This window comes from Mytilus californianus, unplaced genomic scaffold (genome assembly GCF_021869535.1).
Source record: "Mytilus californianus isolate M0D057914Y unplaced genomic scaffold, xbMytCali1.0.p SCAF_3, whole genome shotgun sequence".
Lineage (NCBI taxonomy): Eukaryota > Metazoa > Mollusca > Bivalvia > Mytilida > Mytilidae > Mytilus > Mytilus californianus.
This window is the reverse complement of record NW_026262679.1, coordinates 121,571,708-121,593,946: the sequence shown is the minus strand read 5'-3', so window position 1 is coordinate 121,593,946 and position 22,239 is coordinate 121,571,708. Positions and strand designations below refer to the sequence as shown.

The following is a 22,239-nucleotide window of genomic DNA, read 5'->3' as shown; positions in this document are numbered from 1 at the left end:
TAAAGTGAGAAAATTTTAGGTAAACTAACACTGTAGATCATAAGACGTTTTCTTACAACACTCTTGGGATCATTTCTATTGATAAGATATTTCTCAATGATGAACTTGGTAAGTACCATATGATTAATGAGCTGTTCAAAAACTTTAGGAGAAAAATGGTCATACGGGAATATAAGAACTATTTGTATTAAACCAGTTTGTTAAGAAGACAAGTAGGAAATTGTTTTCATTGTAGATTTCAGGTTTAGCTTATGGTCATTTTTTGTATTTTAGTATTTTGTATGAATCTACTCTCTGGTAGGATTAAAGATACCAATGTGGTCAATGACAATAAAAAAGCAACCCAACAAAAAAAAAGAAAAAAAAAGACACTATAAAGATTTACAGTAAAAAAACTCACAGTATGAGATTCACAGATGTGGATACTAAAAAATTCCAAATAACTTTTAGAGTAAATACAATCTAAGACTCTTTCATCTTGCAATAGTATTAAAACATTTGACTTTTCTATACTTTAAACAAGTATTCCCCATTCCAAACTAAAAGACAAATTGAAAGAGTTGGTCCTGCTTTGTTTCATAAAAAAGAATGGCCAACATAGATACAAGTATCTTGTCTTAGGGAGGGATAAATCGTACTTTGTAAAAAATCACTCTAATTCAAACAAAACATTCACTGAAACTGACATTATCAAGATGCTTGGTTTCTTGATTGACAACATATTTTTTACTTTTGGAGGACATGTTTTTTTAAACAAACAATCGGTATTCCCATGGGAACAAACTGTGCTCCTCTTCTTGCCGACTTGTTCCTTTATTCATATGAGGCTGACTTCATACAGGAAGAAAGAAAAGAAGTTAGCAGTATCCTTTAACTTTACTTTCTGCTATATATGATGTTCTCTCACTAAATAATTTAAAATTTGATGACTATGTTGAATGCATCTATCCCATAGAACTTGAATTTAGGATACAACAGATACAGTTAAGTCTGCCTCATATCTTGACTTACATCTAGAAATTGACAATGAGGGTCAGTTGAAAACAAAACGTTACGACAAAAGAGATGATGTCAGCTTCCCATTTGTGAACTTTCCTTTTCTATGTAGCAACATTCCAGCACCTGCATACAGAGTATATATCTCCCAGTTGATACGATATTCCAGGGCTTGTATTTCCTATCTTGATTTCCTTGATAAAAGGGTTGCTGCTCACAAGGCAGTTATTAAACCAAGAGTTCCAAGTGGTGAAGTTGAAATCATCCCTTCGTAAATTTTACGGACGCCATCACGAGTTGGTTGACCATTATGGAATATCCGTTTCACAGATGACAGCAGATATGTTCCAATTGTCGTAACTACAATCTGGTCCCCTTTTCCCTGAGTGTGACCTACCGAATTAGACTTATTACTGGGCTTGTACTAACATGAGCAACACAATGGGTGCAACATGTGGAGCAGGATCTGCTTACCCTTCCAGAGCACCTGAGATCACCCCATTTTTTGGTGGGGTTCGTGTTGCTCAGTCTTTAGTTTCCTATGTTGTGTTTGTGTACTGTTGTTTGTCTGTTGGTCTTTTTTTTTTTTAAGCCATGGCTTTGTCAGTTTGTTTTCGATTTATGAGTTTGAATGTCCCTTTGGTATCTTTCGCCTCTCTTTCACACCATGTAGTAATTCCTAATTTACAATTAAAATAATAAGCCACGAAACAGATTTCAAAGTTCTAAATACATATATTAACATTGAGAAACAAAAGTGAAATAGACACACACAACACAGGTGGCAGTGCCAGATAAGATAAATTAATAACACTTGAGGGTATATTTCCATGAACACAATGAGACCAGTCCAAATAAGTGATATTTGTGTGAATCAGCAAGTTATCTCCCTTTTTAGCTCACCGGGGCTTCTGGCCCCATGTGAGCTTATGCCATCACTTGGCGTCCGTCGTCTTCTCCTCTGAAACTACTGGGCCAAATACCTTCAAACTTTAATTAAATGTTCCTTAGGGTATCTAGTTTATAAATTGTATCCGAAGTTTTGATCCATCGACAAACATGGCGGCCATGGCTAAAAATAGAACATAGGGGTCAAATGCAGTTTTTGGCTTATATCTCAAAAACTAAAGCTTTTAGAGCAAATCTGACATGGGGTAAAATTGTTCAATTGGTCATAATCTATCGGCCCTGAAATTATCAGATGAATCGAACAACCCATTGTTGGGTTGCTGCCACCCAATTGGTAGTTTTAACAAAATTTTGCAGTTTTTTGTTATTATTTTGAATATTATTATAGATATATATAAACTGAAAGCAGAAATAATGTTCAGCAAAGTAAGATCTACAAAAAAGTTAATATGACCAAAATTGTCAATTGACCCCTTAAGGAGTTATTGCCCTTTAAAGACAGTTTTACACAATTTGTTCATCAAGTTTGCTAACATTTTAAAATCTTCTCTGAAATAAAGGTGAACGATTTAGGCTCTTGAGAGCCTCTTGTTTGTGAGGTCATAATGAAAAAACTACATCCTGGCAATGTTTTCGAAAAATTACCACTTTGTTCAAAGCAGCATTGTGAAAAGATGAAGTAAAACTAGTTTTATTTTTAAGACTTGAAAAAGGGCTTTTGCAATTCATTTATTTATATTTATACTTATAAAAAAAAATTGATTAAGTAAATGATTTGTAATAAGCTATAAACAAGCAGAGAAATATTGTTAATTAAAAAAGAAAACGGACAGAAATCAATTGTCTTAAGAAAGGCTATTTGTAAATAAGCTGTTAGTCAGAGTGATATTTACTCTTTAAAATATTATTCACAATAAATTTCCTGTATGACACTTACAAATATGGGAAGAAATTTGCTAATTACTGAAAAACTAGGTAAAACAGAGGATTTTTACTGGTTCTGGTGGGAAGAAAATCCTGTGTTAGGCCAAATCATTTCAGAAATTGATTTAGATTTATAGGTCACATAAAAGGTTAATGGGACCATATTTTTTTTCTGTATTTATATTGTTTGACATTATTGATTACAAATATTTACCTGTGTTTCATTATATAATCCTTTTCTTTAGATACCATTTGTTGTTCTTGCAGTAAATACCCGATATTAGAAGCAGATATGATTAAAATATTTGTGGTGAAAGGACAGATACAAAAAAATATTAAACAATCCTTATTTTTGTGCCTGCTCCATGTTTGAGTTGAAAACAAAACTAATATTTTCAGATGTTCGGTTACTTTATCTTCTAATCTGTTCAATCTCATTCTTCACTCTGAACACAAAACACAAAATGTCTTTTCTCTTTTAGAGTAAATTTCAATTTCTTTAAATTCTGCTTTAAAAAAAAATCCCTTCATTTAATTTTGATTTATAGAATTTAAATATAATTTCATAGAAAATAAACCATGACTCGTGTGACGTGTGTATATAATCATAGAAAATAAACCATGACTCATGTGACGCGTGTATATAATCATAGAAATTAAACCATGACTCGTGTGACGCGTGTATATAATAAACCATGACTCGTGTGACATGTGTTTATAATAAACCATGACTTGTGTGACGTGTGTTTATAATAAACAATGACTTGTGTGACGTGTGTTAATAATGATCTAGAAGCAGCATAAATTTCTTATAACTGTTGTTTTATTAGCTTTATGATTTTTCAATTAAAAGGTTTTTATAAAATCAAGAATGTTTTTTAGACTTTGATCTCAGACTTTTATTGTTTCTTGTTTCCTTTCATCTCTGAATTCAATGCTATTGATGGTTGTTAATTTCAAATTGGTAATGTATCTATTTTCTTCACTATGGTTTTATACATCATTTGTACACATTTTCATCATGCCTGCAGTTAATTAAAATATTTTATAAATTAATTTCATCTGATGGAGATTACATAAATAGCTGAAAAAAAGCATGTTTTGTTTGAGAATGGAAATCTGTGGAACAGTAATCATAACTTTCATTATCCCCTCCTCTTTTGTCCATTCATAGGTTTATTCCTTCTATTTTTATACGACCGCAATTTGCGTTCGTATAATGCTATCATGTCGTCCTCCGAAGACCCATTTGGTTTCCGAACAATAACTTTAGTTTAAGTGAATGGATCTCTATGAAATTATACCAGAAGGTTCAATACCACAAAAGGAAGATTGGGATTGATTTTGGGGGTTATGGTACCAACAGTTTAGGAATTAGGGCCCAAAAACAAGCATTTTTGTAGTTTCCGGACAATAACTTGTGTGTTAGTGTATGGATCTCTCTGAAATTGTACCACAAGGTTCCATATCACAAAGGGAAGGCTGGGATTGAGTTTGGGGGTAATTTCCCTAAACGTTCAGGAATAAGGGACAAAAAAGGGACCAAAAACTAGCATTTTTCTAGCTTCCAAACAATAACTTGTGTTTAAGTGTATGGATCTCTTTAAAATTGTACTACAAGGTTCCATATCACAAAGGGAAGGCTGGGATTGAGTTTGGGGGTAATTTCCCCAAACGTTCAGGAATTGGGGCCAAAAAAGGGGCCAAAAACTAGCATTTTTCTAGTTTCCAAACAATAACTTGTGTTTAAGTGTATGGATCTCTCTAAAATTGTACTACAAGGTTCTATACCACAAAGGGAAGGATGGGTTTGAGTTTGGGGGTAATTACTCCAAGTGGGGGGGGGGGTTCAAAAAGTTTTTTTCATTCTAGGTAAATTAAATGTCCCATTTCAAATTTTTGATATCTTTGACCACATTTATTTTGTGTAAGAAACCTATATTATGTCAAAAACTTGATCACAATCCAAATTCAGACAGTATCAAGCTTGAATATTGTGTCCAAACTTGCCCAAACTGTTCAGGGTTTGACCTCTGCGGTCGTATCAGGCTGCCCTCAGCGAGGCATTTTATTTTATCTTATTTAGGTTTGTGTTAAAAGTCAGGAACTAAGCAACAACATTTCATACAAGAATTATGTGTTATCAGTTGATACATCATGTTCATTAATAAAGGTCAACATTACGAATAGGTGACATTTACCTTTATTTTACGCTTGCCTAGTTTTGTTTATATTTGCATTGAGGTCCAGATCTAAGCAACTACATATCATAGTGGGAATGATATGTGTGTCTGTTAATGCATCATGTTTAGTGATGAAGGTGAACACTGGAATAAGGTCACCTTGACCTTCATTTTACTCATGAATGGCACTAGATATGTTTTTGAGTAAAGGTCCAGATCTATTAGCTACTATACACCAAAGAGAAATCATTTTTTTCTCAGTCAATTCAACATGATTAATAAAAACGGACCCCCACTAAATTTAAGTGACCTTGACCTCTATAAACAATTTGAATAATGTAAAAGAAAAAAAAAATATTTACCACCAATTTTATCACAAAGTATCTTTAAAATCTGTCAAAATTTGAATAAGATAAGATTGGTTTAATTTGTTATAATTAAGACAAAATGAGATTTTTGTACATTGCAAAAAGACCACAATGGTCTGATGCTAATGGCAGGGTTCAATACTTGCATTAAGTTGTTGTAGTAGATTTCTAAGCTTGGTACAATCAGCTAGCCATTTTTAACTAAGTAACTTAATCTGACACACTGTGATGATTATACTGCTTAGTAAAAGGCTTAACAGAGTTCCTGTAATTATTTTCACTGTTGCAGGAAAAATATTAATTTCTTTGTTGAAATAATTAATGGATTTCTTTGATGTTACTTGCATTTTAAATGTGAATTCATGTGCTAATCCATTCTTTTCAATTTTGAAAAAAAAAACCATTGTTGTATGTTGAATATTGGGAAGCATAAATAGCAATCAATAAAACTTCATATGGTAATATTTTGAAACTAACAGAAAATAGACATTATCTTGAATGGTGTTGGTGCATTAAGTCTTGTTGGCTTCCGGCAGATACTTGATACCTTATAAAATGATTTTTTTACAAATGCACATGTTCAGCTAAGCTGGAAGTGTGAAGAATTAAGATTTATTAGATATTCTGTCTCAAGCTATAATATAGCTAAGTGTTAAGAATACACTTTTGAAAACCACACTGCCAACTTTAAATTCCCATAGACTTTAGTTTATTCATAATTCTGACATTTTATAGCTATTCATCTTGTTCAAAGTTAAAAGCAGTATTTAACAACACTTTTTTTAAATAATTCGAATAAAACTCTACAATTTTAATCTGAAATGGTGCTATGTTTTACTTTGTTTTACTTAGTTAATAATCCATAATGATTGAATATTTTATTCTCCAGGTAAAACATACTAAATATTTGCAATAAATTTACATTCAATGAATGATTCAATTCCCTGTATGTACCTAATACAAGCTTACATTTACAAATAACCAAACATAACATGATATACAGAACAATAACTTAGTATAACTTGTTATCCTAGTTTATTGATTATGCCTACATACAATTTTGGAGTTCATTTCTAGAAATCAAAAGTTGATTTACAAATTATATTGTATAATGATTCATTTACAATACAATACAAGTATAACATGTGTTTGGTAAGGAATTTGAAAAGACAAGAATATTGTGTCAATTGCATATAAATTAAATTTTATCATAGTTATTGGAACTAAATAATGCTTGGTTTCTAAGAAATAAAAATCTATTCTATTTATATAGTTTATATGAAAAATCTGTTTCCGTTTTAATTTTGCTCTGACATAAAACTCCAACGCTACTACACTCCTTTGGAATTAAATCTGGAGGCATAAATGGTGTATTTGGAACAGGAAGCAAAAAATTTAACTTGATGCATCTGTCTTCATACATTCAGTGTATTGCTTCAATAGCATTTATGCAAATAAAGTTGATATCGTCCAGCTCATGAAAGACCATTGCAGTGTTGACTATTGCTGAGGTCTGTAATTTTTTAGTGAGATGTCTGATAACAGCTAGTTAACCGCTAATGGAAGGTTCTTATTCAAGTTTTACCCATTCTGATAAGTACTCATTATCAGGTTGTCTGCATATTGATATTGTAAAATACCAGCTGCTAGTCACAATATGGAGCTTTTTGTCTAGTGAGTGCAAAGAATGACTTCAAAAAATCTCCATATTATGTCGAGCAGCTGATATTTTACAATATGAATACCGGTATGATGAAAACCAGATAATCGATTTATCAGATTGATTATGTATAGTTTGCATGATAGAAGCAAGCTTTTTCCTTTGTTTCACCAGCAAACTGGAAGATGACTTGAAATCGGTTCATTCAATATGACTTAGGTGATATTTCTGGGTCAAAGTTATCTAGGCCGGGTTAAGGTATTGACGTCATATAGCCCTGATATGCAATTTTATGAAGAGCTGAGCAGAGTGATACATACAGTGTGAACACAGATAACAGCTGATTACTAAGCTACAGGAATATATAATGGAAGGTTCTTGTTCCAGTTTTACCCATCCTGATAACAGCTGATTACTATGCTACAGGAATATATAATGGGAGGTTCTTGTTCCAGTTTTACCCATCCTGATAACAGCTGATTACTAAGCTACAGGACTATATAATGGAAGGTTCTTGTTCCAGTATTACCCATCCTGATAACAGCTGATTACTAAGCTACAGGACTATATAATGGAAGGTTCTTGTTCCAGTATTACCCATCCTGATAACAGCTGATTACTAAGCTACAGGAATATATAATGGAAGGTTCTTGTTCCAGTATTACCCATCCTGATAACAGCTGATTACTAAGCTACAGGAATATATAATGGAAGGTTCTTGTTCCAGTATTACCCATCCTGATAACAGCTGATTACTAAGCTACAGGAATATGTAATGGAAGGTTCTTGTTCCAGTTTTACCCATCCTGATAACAGCTAATTACTAAGCTACAGGAATATATAATGGAAGGTTCTTGTTCCAGTTTTACCCATCCTGATAACAGCTGATCACTAAGCTACAGGAATATATAATTGAAGGTTCTTTTTCAAGTTTTACCCATCCTGATTACAGCTAAATACTAAGCTACAGGACTATATAAAATGGAAGGTTTTTGTTCCAGTTTTACTCATTATATATTGATGACACACACCCCTAGAAGTGGCCAATACTTGTTTTTTCACTGACTGAACTATTGAATATGCTGAAAATGATGAACAAGATACATGTTAAACTTTTTGGCAGTACACTGTGTCCTATGAGATAGAATAATGGCCTCACTGATATTTTGTAAGTTAACTTACAGACATGAAAAGGGGAAATAAAAAGAATTAAAATCTCAACATATATGTTTCTGAAGACATTTATCTATAAATGGTTCACTTAATTTTATGACTGTCTGAAATTCTTTTTCTCTCTGTTACTTAGAATCTCTCAGACAAATTGAAATAAAGAATATCCAGATGCTCTGGCAATGCAGTTTGCAGCTTGACAAATTAAATTATGCAAAATCAATCAATGTTGACTTGTTTTAACTTTTATGCAAATGTGCTTCTTCATATAATGATAAGAAAAAAAGGAATATGCTTTCATAAGATTTATAAAATGGAATCTGTTCTTTTTTTTTTTTATTGAATTTTCTTGAGGAAAAATAAACCCATAAAGAATAGAACCAAGTTTGTGGTATGTAGATGTGCCTTGTTATTAACTTGCTTGATTGAGGAAATAACAATCTGAGATTGCTGCTGTAAAAATGTTACTTTCATTGATTAGTTCGTAGGTTTTTTTGATAGAAAATTAATTATATAAGGAACTGAGATCAACAGAAAAACAAAAGTTTATGATACAATAAACATAAACTTGGTATCACAAATCCAAATGAATTTACAATAACTTGAGAGAGTTTGGTTCTGTCAAGTTATGAATCTGTTATGTCTTCTCAATACATGTATGAAATAGGTCTTTTGACAGTTTCATTGGTATTGAAAAATGTTGATCGAAACAATTATTGTATGCAGCTTCAATAACTAAATAGTTGATAAAATATCTTAGAACAGTAGCTTAGCTGCTTTGATTGAAAACTCCTCATCGTCCAAGGTATAGCAGTAGTATTCAAAAAATTTACTTCAGAAATGAAATCGGAAAAATGATTTAAGCAAACAACCATATAGGAATACAATCATTCATTTAGTTACTGCAGATTGTCAAAACTGTGAACCATATAAATATATCTCTGGTACAAACTGTTATACCTTAACGACATCGAGCTGTGTGTAAACCACAGGGGTGTTGTGATGTGTGTACTTTGCATGTAGAAAAAATGTTATAATACTATGAAATAAAAAGATGAAATAGAACTTGTTCTAAAATAAAAATATTTTTATTTGGTAGGTGTTGTTGTGGAAGACTAGAAAATTGGCATGACACAGTCCCTAAACAGCTAGAAGTACCCCAGGGTCCAGAGAGATGGCATCCATATGCACATACTGAATCCAAACCAACAGATGCCTATGGTACAATAGAATTTCAGGGAGCACCTCATCCGAGCAAGGCACAGGTAAGTTAAAATAAGAGAATAAAAAGTGGCAAACTGGTAATATATGTGCAGTAAATCTTATCTTTTCAGTATGTTAGATTGAGTAGCTTCGACATTAATATATTTGTTTATCTTTTCAGTATGTTAGATTGAGTAGCTTCGACAGTAATATATTTATTTATCTTTTCAGTATGTTAGATTGAGTAGCTTCGACAGTAATATATTCGTTTATCTTTTCAGTATGTTAGATTGAGTAACTTCGACAGTAGTATATTCGTTTATCTTTTCAGTATGTTAGATTGAGTAGCTTCGACAGTAATATATATTCGTTTATCTTTTCAGTATGTTAGATTGAGTAGCTTCGACAGTAATATATATTCGTTTATCTTTTCAGTATGTTAGATTGAGTAGCTTCGACAGTAATATATTTGTTTATCTTTTCAGTATGTTAGATTGAGTAGCTTCGACAGTAATATATTTATTTATCTTTTCAGTATGTTAGATTGAGTAGCTTCGACAGTAAACCAGATCAAGTTTTACAGTTGCTACAGAAACACTGGGGACTAGCATTACCAAAGTTACTTATAACAGTTCATGGAGGAATATTGAACTTTGACCTTCAACCTAAGTTAAAGCGAGTATTCCGTAAAGGGTTGTTGAAAGCTGCCAGAACAACAGGTGCTTGGATCATTACTGGAGGCACAAATACAGGTAGGGAATCTGTCTGTGATGCATCAACTTCTCTGAGAAGTTCATATGTGACTTGAATTATCTGAAATTTTTTGCCACTATTGTAATTTTTAATTACAACTGCATGTTAAGCAAGCAACAATCAATCATATTTTTAGGCCCCCGTCATCAGCAGCAGGGGCATTAAGTGTTATCCTTGGCCGTCCGTACATCCCAAAATTAGTTTCCATTCTCTTACTTTAGTTTGCCTCAACCAAATGTTATGCAACTTATCCACAATGATTATAACCACAAAACTCAGATCAAGTTCGAATTTGGGTGTAGTCACTTTTACCGTTCTTGAGTTATGTCCCTTTATAACTTTATATGCAAGTGGGGGCATCATCTGTGTCCCATGGACACATTCTCAATTTATTTATTATTGCATCCAAGAAATAATTTGTTTTAATGGAGAAAAAAACCCATTTAGAACAAACAATTAAGACAAAATATATTTCTGTAATTATACAAATAAAGACATACTGAAAAAATATTGTGTATGAAAAAATAAACTCATCATAAATATCAGTATTTTTTTCAGTAAAGTGAAATTAGGTTCATATGGAGCATTTTTTAAAGTGCAAAGAGTCATATTTAGACAGATAATTGAATAGCATAGTAACACAGATGTTAATCAATTATATAAGGAAAACTAATCTCTCTGATTAGATCACTTCTGAGTCTAATTATAGCCAAGATAAATGTCTTTTAAATATATTTCAGAGTAATTTATTGTCAGTTATACAAATATCTGTCTGGTCATTGCATCATCCCCATCAATAAAATTTATCATTATATTTAAGTTTCTTGAAATTAAAATTTTTTTGGATAAAAGGATTTCTTCTTTAGAAGAATGTGATTGATGTGCATGGCTATCAGAAATAATTAATTTGTATGTGAAGATATTAAAAGTTATGGAATAGTGATTTTTCCTCCTCAGATGTGAAAGTGTCATGGTAATAATTCCGATTTAATATATATCATAGTATGACAAGGTTTATCTCTGAGTTCTTCAAAAGAATTTTTGTGTTTATGGACATTTGGACTGACAATGTTTGGAAATTTGTCTGTCCAAAATACATTTTGTTGCATCAAGCATGTGAATTTGGAACTAAAAGCTCTGGAAACTATGATTTTTAATCTTGGATAACAAAAATATTTTCCCAGTAAATTACTTAGCATTACCTTAAAGTACACAGATTTAATATCATTTGAAAGTTCTATATTAGATGCTGATCATATTTATATTATTTTTGAAATAAATGTTTATGCATTAAATACTGAGAATTGTTGATTTGATTTCAGGTGTTACCAGACATGTAGGAGAAGCTATTAGTGATAGAACAACGAAAACCAAGAACAAAGTTGTAGCTATAGGACTGGCACCGTGGGGGATTGTGGAGAATAAAGAGGATTTAGTCGGCAAAGATGTACGTTTTATTGTCAGTTATCCTATGTGTAGACAAACGGATGCAGTTTTATATACTGAAGACATGCAAACAGAATATCATATTTAAACAAATCGTGTGTCAGATAGTTTTTAGCACTATTTTTTTTAGAGAACAGACATTCTCTGCTTTATTTATAGAGTATTTAATCATTCTGTTTTGACAGTAAAGTATAAATAACACAAAAAATATGTAAAATCATTATGCATGGTTAGTATAAACAGCTATGAATCATTTAAATCTTAAGTAACCATTATGAGAGGAGAGAAAGTAGACCTATTTACTGTCTGTTAAAAATTATCTCAAAATTAAAATCAGTCAAAATATGGTATTTACATAGAACTATGAGAAAAAGAGGCCTACATGATGGAATTGGAAATTGATTATTGAGTTTGAATCACGTTGTAACTGTATCATACCACTGCAATACCGATTATCTACAACAGATCGTCTACTGGCTAATGACATTAAATGGTTCCTTTTATGATTATAAATGGTATTCGTCTAGTCTTCTTGATTAAGACATGCTCTGAGAAATTATATTTGTTGTGATTTAAGTTTTACCTTTCATATTGATTTCAACATTGTAAATTTAATTTAGGCCACACCGAATTTCTATTTTGTTATCACGATTTTCCTGCATTTATTTTGGATAAAAAGTATTTCCTACTTCTTGTTGGAAGATTACTAATATTTCACACCATTTTCAAATTAGAATAAAAAAGAAACAACTGCTGTCACTTTGTCATGTTATGAAAGTATGAATCTAACATCATTTGTAAGCCCCTGTCCCAGCCCTATGTATATTATATCATTAAAAGATAACTACCCCAGTTATGGGTTAATAGCCAGCAGAATGAAGGTTGTCAGCCTTTGGAGGTAATTCAATTAGGAGATATGAAATCTAGGTAGATTTGACTAGCCAGCCTTGGTCTGCAAATGATCTAAAGTAAAGAAACCTTGAGTAAAAATACACTGGCTCTTTAGGGTGGGGATTGAGCAACCTTTCCTTGTGATTTTTTTAACTTCATGTCCTATCCGAGGCATGGCACTAACAGAAGTTGTAAAAGGAAACCATGGTTTTACTACCACCTATTTATATCTTCAAAAAAACCCAATGAAGGATAATTGATACAGTTTGATTGTCAGATTCAGATATATACAGATTAATATCATCATTTATATTTTCAATTCTACTTGCAGCTGACTGTTCCTTACCATTGTGTTTCTGCTAATAAGTCCAATTATGCAGTTCTTAACAGATCTCATTCTTACTTCCTGTTAGTGGACAATGGAACTGTGGGAAAATATGGTGGAGAAGTCATCTTTAGAAAGAGGCTGGAGAAATATATTGCACAACAAAAAATTTCAATTGGTAAATGAAATGATTGACTCCCAATATGAATCAATGGAAATGATTTTTTTTTAAAGTGATGTTTCTTACGGGTCTTTTGATTAAATTTCATCTAAAATTCAGATCTTTTATTCCATAATATTTTGATAAACACATATAAGGGCTATGACATAGTAAAACCCAGTTAATGATAGTAAAACTAAATTAAAGTGCATTGCCCTATTCCAATAAATTGAGGCTAAAGCAATGATATAAGGAATTATTATTTTGAATTGAGTCATTGGTACTTAAATTAGAAAAAATAAAAACTCCTTGAAAATTTCTTTTACCATGTAAAATTTGATTATAACAGGATATACAATCAAACCCATTTGATCAGACATTATGACACAATTAATATATACTATACATGTTTAATGGGAGTTAGATGGTGTCAATTTGATTTAACAAACTTACTATGTGAAACAAGTATAAAAGTTTCATGTAAACACTGTCATACTTTGTTTGATCTTATATCCTGACTAGCAGTATTTAATATTGGAAATAATTATACACAAAGGTCAAATTGTTATTAACAGTGACATAACCAATACTGGAAATTAACATCAAATGAAAAGGACATGTATACTCAGAAGATACAAAGATTTAGGTCAATACTCATTGGCAATCATACCACATCTTCTTTGCATATAAACCTGTCCGTTTTACCATGTTTATCAAGTGTTTCAAATTGGGGCATCAAGAAATTTTCCTAAAGGTATATTATCCTGTCTAATAATATCAGACCTGCCAACTTACACTATTTAAGGGGGATTTCCCCATAAGAGGTGTTGACTTGAAATTTGAAATTCTTTATTATATAACCTGAACATCTCAAAACCGGCACTTTAATGAGTTATTTAAATAAAAGGGTATTTAAGCACATACATACTCATTCAAACAATGTAGTAGTTAATTAAAAATGCTAATGACAATTTGGCCCGAGAACACAGTTATTTCGTAGTGCATTTCTTTTAGACATAAAACGCAAATTAAAAAAATCGCACCTGCTCTTTCCAAAAGAGATTTTTACAATGTAGTGTTCTACTTTTGGGACAAATTATATCAAAATTATAGAAAAGTCTATCGGCTCTAACTCAAAGTATGGACAATTTTATGTTAAGGAGGTCTGTAATTCTGTTTGACAGCTTCAGACATACTAATTTTTGACCTTTTTAAACTGGACCAAATCACTACTTTACCTAAAAATTCATGCCCCATATTTTTTTAAATGTAATTTCATCCCCCTACTTACTATTTTTTGCATAAAATATAAAGAAATAAATTTGGAAGGTATATGAAAAAAATGTGCAAGTAGTACACTGTCCACACAAGGGACTCTATTTGTAGACAACGAAAATCAAAGGACCACAACTGTGTCCCCGGACCAATATAAGAGGACCATTATGTCCTCTTGCACTATCCCCTATGGAGATTTTGAAAAGTTGGGAGGTATTTATTATAGAACTGATAATGGAGATTTCCAAAATTCCTTTTTATTTTACTCTTGAAACATGTGGAACAGGATATGCCTACCCTTCTGGAGCACCTGATATCCCCCAGTTTTTGGTGGGGTTCAAGTTACTCAGTCTTTAGTTTTCTAAATTGTGTTTTATATACTGTTGTAATCGTTTTTAATTTTTTTGCCATGGCGTTGTCAGTTTGTTTTTGACTTGTGAGTTTGAATATCACTTTGGTAACTGTTGCCTCTCTTTGACTTTACATCCAGCATCATACCCAGTGGAAAACATGATTGTATATGAGAATAAGAAGAGGTCCTAAGGAAATTTATTGTAGTATATAGTGTGATAAAAACTTCTGTAAATTTGTAAAACGCTGGTATTCAGATTACAGGAGTAGTTAAGGCTATTCAATCAAAAAGTATGCTGGAGGGTACGAAGGAACCTACAAAATCTTCCCACAACCAACTTAATTTCTTTTGAGTATTTTTGCATTTATCAAATAGATATACCGCCATAATTGACCCCAGATCCATGTCCAAAAATAAAACTTCTCTTTCTACCTCCCACATTTATTTCAAGGAAATATCATTTACTCTTTATTTATTTTAAGAAATACATCTTTCATATGTTGATCATCCTCTTATCACGAGTTTAAATTTAAGGAGTTTTGTATATGTCAACAGATGGTATGGTCTTTTTCTAGGACATATATATATTTGGTAACTTATGTTCTAAATATAGTCCATATGTTTTTTTTTTATTCTTGATTAATGATGGTATTAACTTGACTCTGAACCATTAACTTGTCTCTCTAAATAGAATAGTTTTTATCTTAATACTAAAAAGAAACATTAAGTATTTAATTAATGATTGTAAAAAAGATTCATTGCTGAAGTTGCATTTTATCTTAGGTTTTTATAGTTCTTATTTTTGGCATTATTACAGACCCATGAAAACTGCTTTAAGGACAAAAAGTTATCCCATATATATTTTAAAAACTTTTCTTATGAATAAAAGTAGGAGTGGAGGAGCACCAATGAGTCTCCATGTACAAACCTGAAAAAACATCTAAGAGGTCAATCCTTCATTGATAAATATAGATTCTACCACTGCATTGAGTGTGAAACATTATTTTCTCTACTCCAGACAAATTTAACTGTTGTATTGCATGAGATTTTTGATGGTAGAATCTGTTTCTCTAATGATTTTAGATGATCTAGACAAACTTAATCCTTGTTTTCCAATGAGCTGCAAAAAGATATGTTCTTTCCAAGTGACGTTAATAGGCATGGTGGCCTTTTTTTGACATCACAATAGGAAATTCAGAGGAAAGTGCTGTAATTGAAATTTGACCAATGAAGAACTGAGATCCAATGAACCACACGAATCGACGATGATAAAAAAAAAATAATCCAATAGGTCAGAAAAAGGACAAATCGGCAAAAATTAGTGAAAGTTGTTTATAAATTTTATATAAGATCTGCTAAAATTTAGTCAATTACAGACAAACTTACAAGTAATGTGCTCTGGATGCTCATCTTCTTTTTAAATCAACATGCTAAATTTTGTGGGAAAAATATGTTTACTTGCTGTATCAGTTATTCCAAGTTAACATGATTGTGTCCAAGTTTGAAAAACTAAATGAGAGTGAGAATAACCAGTATATAAGCATTAAAGTCAATTTTAGAAAAAAATTTATTAATCTTTTGACAAAAAAGATCATTTAAAACTTTTAAACAAATGTAAGCTGTTGAAATTGAAATGGCTGGGGTAATTAGCTATATTCAGTTGAGTATACCTCATATTTACCTTGGTTCCACCTAATCATTTTTATAGATCCTCTTCAGACAAGATGTATTATGGTATATGGTTGTCAATCCGTTTTTCATTTCATCCATTCATCCATCCATCTGTTCCTTATGTCAACAATTCTTATATTGACTCAAACTTGCTATTACTAATTCTTGTGAAATTTTATCAAAACATTAGGATTGACAGAAGAGAGCTCCTTTTGATTTTTATGATTTCACATTTTGTCACTCCAGAGTTATGGGACTTTATTCATGGCTTCTAAATATTCCATTTTAATCTGGCAACAGTTATATTATGCATAAGATAGGGGTAACATAAACTCTTGGTGCAGCTGCTAATTTGTGTGTGCACCTAAACTTAAAAAAATTATCTCTTGATGAATTGAAATAGATTTAACCACCATGCAATTGATTAATATATGTAAATGGCTTCTTAGAAGACAGTTATATAAATAAAACTAAAAGCAAAATAGTGTACTTTATTATCTCCTTGAGGACAATGTCATTAGAATAATTATTATGTAATATTTAAAAAAACATAACTGATGACTCTGTCATGTATAAGGTGCACAAAGTGTAGTGTGACTGTCCAATGTTTTTGCCCTCCCTGAAATGAAAAGAATCATACTGTGTTAAAATGGCAACATCAGCGGAAATTGTCCATTTTATTCATTATAATATTATGTTTCTTGTGGTATCATTCTAATAATACCCTGTCATATGTGATGTTTTTTATTGGAATCTTCACCCTGGCAAAGTAATCAAAATGTTAGTTTCATCTAACTCTTAGCCTTTGATCTTGAAGTTTATGATACTACAGAATATAAAACCAAAACTGTACCATGATGTGATACATCTGTATGTAAACTTATGATCAGCAATAAAAGGGACATTACAAAAAACTTTTACTCAACCCTTTTAATCATTACCTTTGCCTGTTTCTGTAGTGAAATTTTAGATTTCAATGAAAATAGTCTATGTATTACTGATAAGTTATTAAGTCAGGAATTTCTTTACCACAAATTAGTTAAAACCTTTACAAAGATTTTTTTGAAGTAATGCTCTACCTGTAGAAACCTTATTATTAATGGGATATCACATCCTAAATTTTAAAGTGATGTTGTTTATCAGAGCTCATCAATTCAGAAATGATTCATGATAACTTACTGATTCTTTGAGTAAACTTTAACATTGTAGTTAGATCTTTGAATGTTGTTTTTATCAGGACTAAAACTGATTATACTTTTATTAGTATAGAACATAACTAAACATGCATTGCTATCCATTTATTGACACTTTTGGTCCTAGAGAGTGTCAATACTTATATTTTGGCATTGCATGTACATGATTGTCTGGCAGGGTTCATTTGACCTTAACATTCTCTCATTTACACGGATTGTTGAAACAGTATTAAAGTTTATTTGATACTTGTAGTAAAACCTTTGTCTTCAAGACTCAACAGAAATTCAGTCATGATCAGTAAAATTTGAAAAAAACTTTTCATTATGTGCAATCTTGTTTAAATTTAGAGCCTCAATTTCATATATATATATATAGAAATAAGTGTAGTGCATTATGTTTCACCAATGTTTTTTATTTACAATGCTCATTTCATTCTACAATTTTTCTCAATATCTAAAAATTAGCAACACATGGTGAAACTGTATGGACTACCCTTAATTAGTCATTACAATCCGTTAAGGAATTTTTACCATAAATGGCATTTTAATTAAAATTTCAGATGTTTAACACAGGACAAATTCAGCATTAATCAATTTGGAATTTACATTCCTTAGATGTTTCTTTTTAATGGCAGTAATTATATTATAAACACAGGAATCATCAATATAAAGTACATTGTAATTGATCTATAATGCTGTAAGGGAATATGTTGAATGTTTCATTATCTTACAAATCTTGGAAATAAATGGAAATTTTAAAGTACAAGAAACCTCCAGTATTTAACTATGGATAGAGAACAGTAGCTGAAATCAGTGCCATTCATGAGCAAAACCTTCACTATTATTCATATGAAGTGAAGGTGTTAAAGGGAAGTAGTAACACTCTCATTTATTTGTGTGTATGTTTGTCCATCTGGTCATATTTTTATGCACCTTACATCCAGTCTTTATCCAATATTATTAATTACTGTGCCTTGTGGAGAGCTGGGACTAGGAGGAAAAATCACAATAAGACCAAAGGAAAAATTTGTAGGCTAAATATGATCCCACTCTTGTGCCAAATACTCACTAAATACCAAACCAATGCTTAACCATTGGGTGAATCAACAGTCAAGGTCACAAAATGACAAGCAATAAATGTCAAATACTTGACCATAAAAAGCTATTGAAGGGTATTTCATTTTGAAGGTCATAGGCAAAAGTTTAAGGTCATAACATGATTTAGGAATTAAACACTTGTAGGCACAGCAATGCCCAAGTCTTGCATCCCATATTCGTCATTTTTCTGTTATTGTCCAATGCTTAGCAACAGAGAGAAGTTATATTTTAAGCACTGTATTTATTTTTCATTATTTTGATCCTCTTATTGTATGTGTGATCTGCCAGATGTGTGAATCAATGAACAAGTTTTAGATGGGAATACTCTATGTACTTTGTAGAATAATGCATTACATATAAACCATATAGAAACACAGCTGTATATCAACATCACAGAAGATTTTGTAGTAGTCTCTCTCAAGCCAAAAAAAAAAAACCCAAAAAAACTTCATGTTGTAAAAAATATTTCATTTACATTAAAAGGTGAAATGTAAAACAACAATAACGTATAATATAAATGTGCTCCATTATTACTTTATATATTAATTTGTATCTTTTCACTTTGGGTGATTGATGTATCTGTATGTAGTGACATTAATGTAAAGCATTTATTATTTATTTATGTCAGTCTTGACGGTAGGTAGACACTACAAATTACCTTTACCTAATGCTCTTTATTCACTCAAAACAGATATTTCATTAAAAAAATTAAAGTTTGTGGGAAACCATTTCTGACGATTGTTATTCTTCTTAGGACATTACCTTTAAAGATTGACATGTATATGTATTCAAAAATAAGGAGATGTGATATGATTGCCAATGAGATAACTATCCACCAAAGTTCAAATGAAGTGGATGTGAGCAATTATAGGCAACCATACAGCCTTCAACAATGAGAAAAACCATACTGAATAGTCAGCTATAAAAGGCCCTTACATGAAAAATGGGAAACAATTCAATTAAGAAAACTAATGGCCTAATTTATAACAAAACATTTTACCAAAAAACAAATATGACAGACATGAACTAACAGCAACGTCTGAACTACAGGCTCCTGAGTTCTTGCTTTGAAATATTAATGATATATATGAGAAATCTAATATAATGAGGGTAAAGATTAACCAGTCTTAAGGAAAATTTGTTAAGTATTAATGAAGATGGAATTTCATGGATTACCTATACTTTGAAATTTGATATCAAATAATTGACTTTTGCTGTGCAAACAAAACTATTCATTTTACAAAAGAAAAGAAAATTCGTTTTCTTTAGATGTCATCACATAATTGTTTTTAATCATGTACAAGTGTCGAGAAATTTTTCCACATGACTTTTGTTTATTTGTGTCTCTTCTTTAAAATGAAAAACCCCAATTAGCTGTATATGTCCATCTGATAAGGACACTCAAAAATCAGTGTTACTGTTTATTTAATTGCAAGTGATAAGTATCAATTTTTTATATTTTTTGTAAGTCGGACCTCAAAATTATAGTGTATTAACATTTCCACCATTTTTAGTTAGCTACATTTTTAGTTTTTTATATGTCATTGACTTTCAGCATGCCTATTAGCAACACCCATGAGGTCTAGATCTATTGTCCGATTGGATGTATTTAATTTACACTAAGATATTATGGTTAATGCTAAAAGATAGATTTCAATGATTTAGGAGGGGAGTCTTTCAGCTGTATTACCGTATGTTGTTGAGAATATCGCAGGAGTTACGATGGTACATTTTACCTATTGGATCTCGGGTGACATCAGTGCTGGACGTAACCTTAACACTTAGAAACATATATGAAGTAAACATTAAAACAGTATGGTTGTGTTCTGCTTACTTTGTTACAATAGTTGATATAGCCCCGACATTTATAATCCAGGCTAGGCACCATAAATGTTGGGGCTAAATCAACTATTGTAATATAGACAGGAGAAAACAACCATACTGTTTAACTTTCACTTCATATTAGATGTTTCTACGTGTTTAGGCTACGTCTGTCACTGACGTCAACCCTAGATACAGTAAGGTAAAATGTGATGTTGTAACTCCCCGGATACATGTTTTTAAGTAAGCATGATAAATGTACGATATCTTAATTACATTTAATGACATTTTGATTACATTCTGTGTATCCACTGTTGTTTAAAATGTTAAATTTTGAATCTTTGATCAAATATATATTCCTGTTAAAGCTTCTGAAATTTGATTTGTTTATATAAAAAATCCACCTACTTATTGTTTTATTTAGTGTCATGACTCAAATAAAATCAATTAATTTGCAAGGCCAAGATATATTTATTGCCTTCTTAACATGATTTGTGTTGCCTCAGAGGCAAACTTTCAACCAATTAGATGTGATTGGAACAATTATTCTGTTAATATTGACAGGTTATACCATTGTTATTTGACAAGAATTATTAAAAGTACAAACGGAAAATTTTAATTTTTAATGGGCCAGAAAGTCGTCACTTCTTATCTTCCAACAAATGTTTTGTAAAAACTTTACATTGATTTGTGTCATTTATGATGTCAAACTTGTGTATTTGTCCTTTAATGGGAGTTATAATGATTGATATTTTGTTTTCCTGATGTTTTATGTGTGGGAAAATAACCTAATTATTGAAATTCAAACTTGTTTTGCAGAGTTACTGTTGAATGTTTGTATTTCATAGATATGGAAATACTACGTAATAAAATACCGTTATTGCTTTGTAGTTCATTAGAATCTATTACGGTACACTTATTGTGTTATAATTCACTCGTCAATACCATATACAAATTGTATCAATGCTGTTTAAGATGTTCAAAGCTCAACTTGAACTATTGAAGCTAGAAAATAACAACAGGAAATTGAAAGTCTGATGAATTTTTTTTTAAGCTTGATTAGTTTAGAAAGTGTTGCATTTAAATCTTGAAACTTGCAAACAAAGATTATTAAGTTGTCGTTTGACATTAATGTAAGCGGGGCCTCAATTTGGGAGTGGAAGGTAGTAAGAGTAGATTCATTTAGCCTATCATCACAATGTTAGCGATTTATTTTACACCTAAGTCATGTATAAGTAGGTTTATTTCACTCTAGTGTGTAGTATTTCACTGTAAGGCATGTTAAGGGTGTAAATGTCTGTAACTTACTGAAGGTTGTTGGTCTACACTGTAAGACTTATTAGGGGTATAACTTGTCCGTAACTTACTGAAGGTTGATGGTCTACACTGTAAGACTTATTAGGGGTATAACTTGTCCGTAGCTTACCGAAGGTTGGTAGTCTACACTGTAAGACTTATTAAGGGTATAACTTGTCCTTAACTTACTGAAGGTTGTTGGTCTACACTGTAAGACTTATTAGGGGTATAACTTGTCCGTAACTTACTGAAGGTTGTTGGTCTACACTGCAAGACTTATTAGGGGTATAACTTGTCCATAACTTACCGAAGGTTGGTAGTCTACACTGTAAGACTTATTAGGGGTATAACTTGTCCGTAACTTACTGAAGGTTGTTGGTCTACACTGTAAGACTAATTAGGGGTATAACTTGTCTGTAACTTACTGAAGGTTGGTAGTCTACACTGTAAGTCTTATTAGGGGTATAACTTGTCCGTAACTTACTGAAGGTTGTTGGTCTACACTGTAAGACTTATTAGGGGTATAACTTGTCCGTAACTTACTG

General features: G+C 31.5%; 1 protein-coding gene and 1 long non-coding RNA gene across 3 annotated transcripts in view; both read left to right on the top strand.

The window, feature by feature from the left end:
* Positions 1–22,239, top strand: part of LOC127736030 (transient receptor potential cation channel subfamily M member 3-like) — a 140,295-nt gene that overhangs the window by 61,471 nt on the left and 56,585 nt on the right. For both annotated transcript variants that reach the window (XM_052246527.1, XM_052246528.1), the window contains exons 4-7: positions 9,310–9,475; positions 9,949–10,165; positions 11,489–11,613; positions 12,835–13,006. In XM_052246527.1, the coding sequence (XP_052102487.1) occupies positions 9,310–9,475; positions 9,949–10,165; positions 11,489–11,613; positions 12,835–13,006 (680 nt within the window). The remainder of the gene's footprint in view (positions 1–9,309; positions 9,476–9,948; positions 10,166–11,488; positions 11,614–12,834; positions 13,007–22,239) is intronic.
* On the top strand, positions 21,557–22,150 carry LOC127736048 (uncharacterized). The gene is made up of 3 exons (XR_007998784.1): positions 21,557–21,770; positions 21,889–21,947; positions 22,007–22,150. It is a non-coding gene; the product is annotated as an uncharacterized LOC127736048 (long non-coding RNA).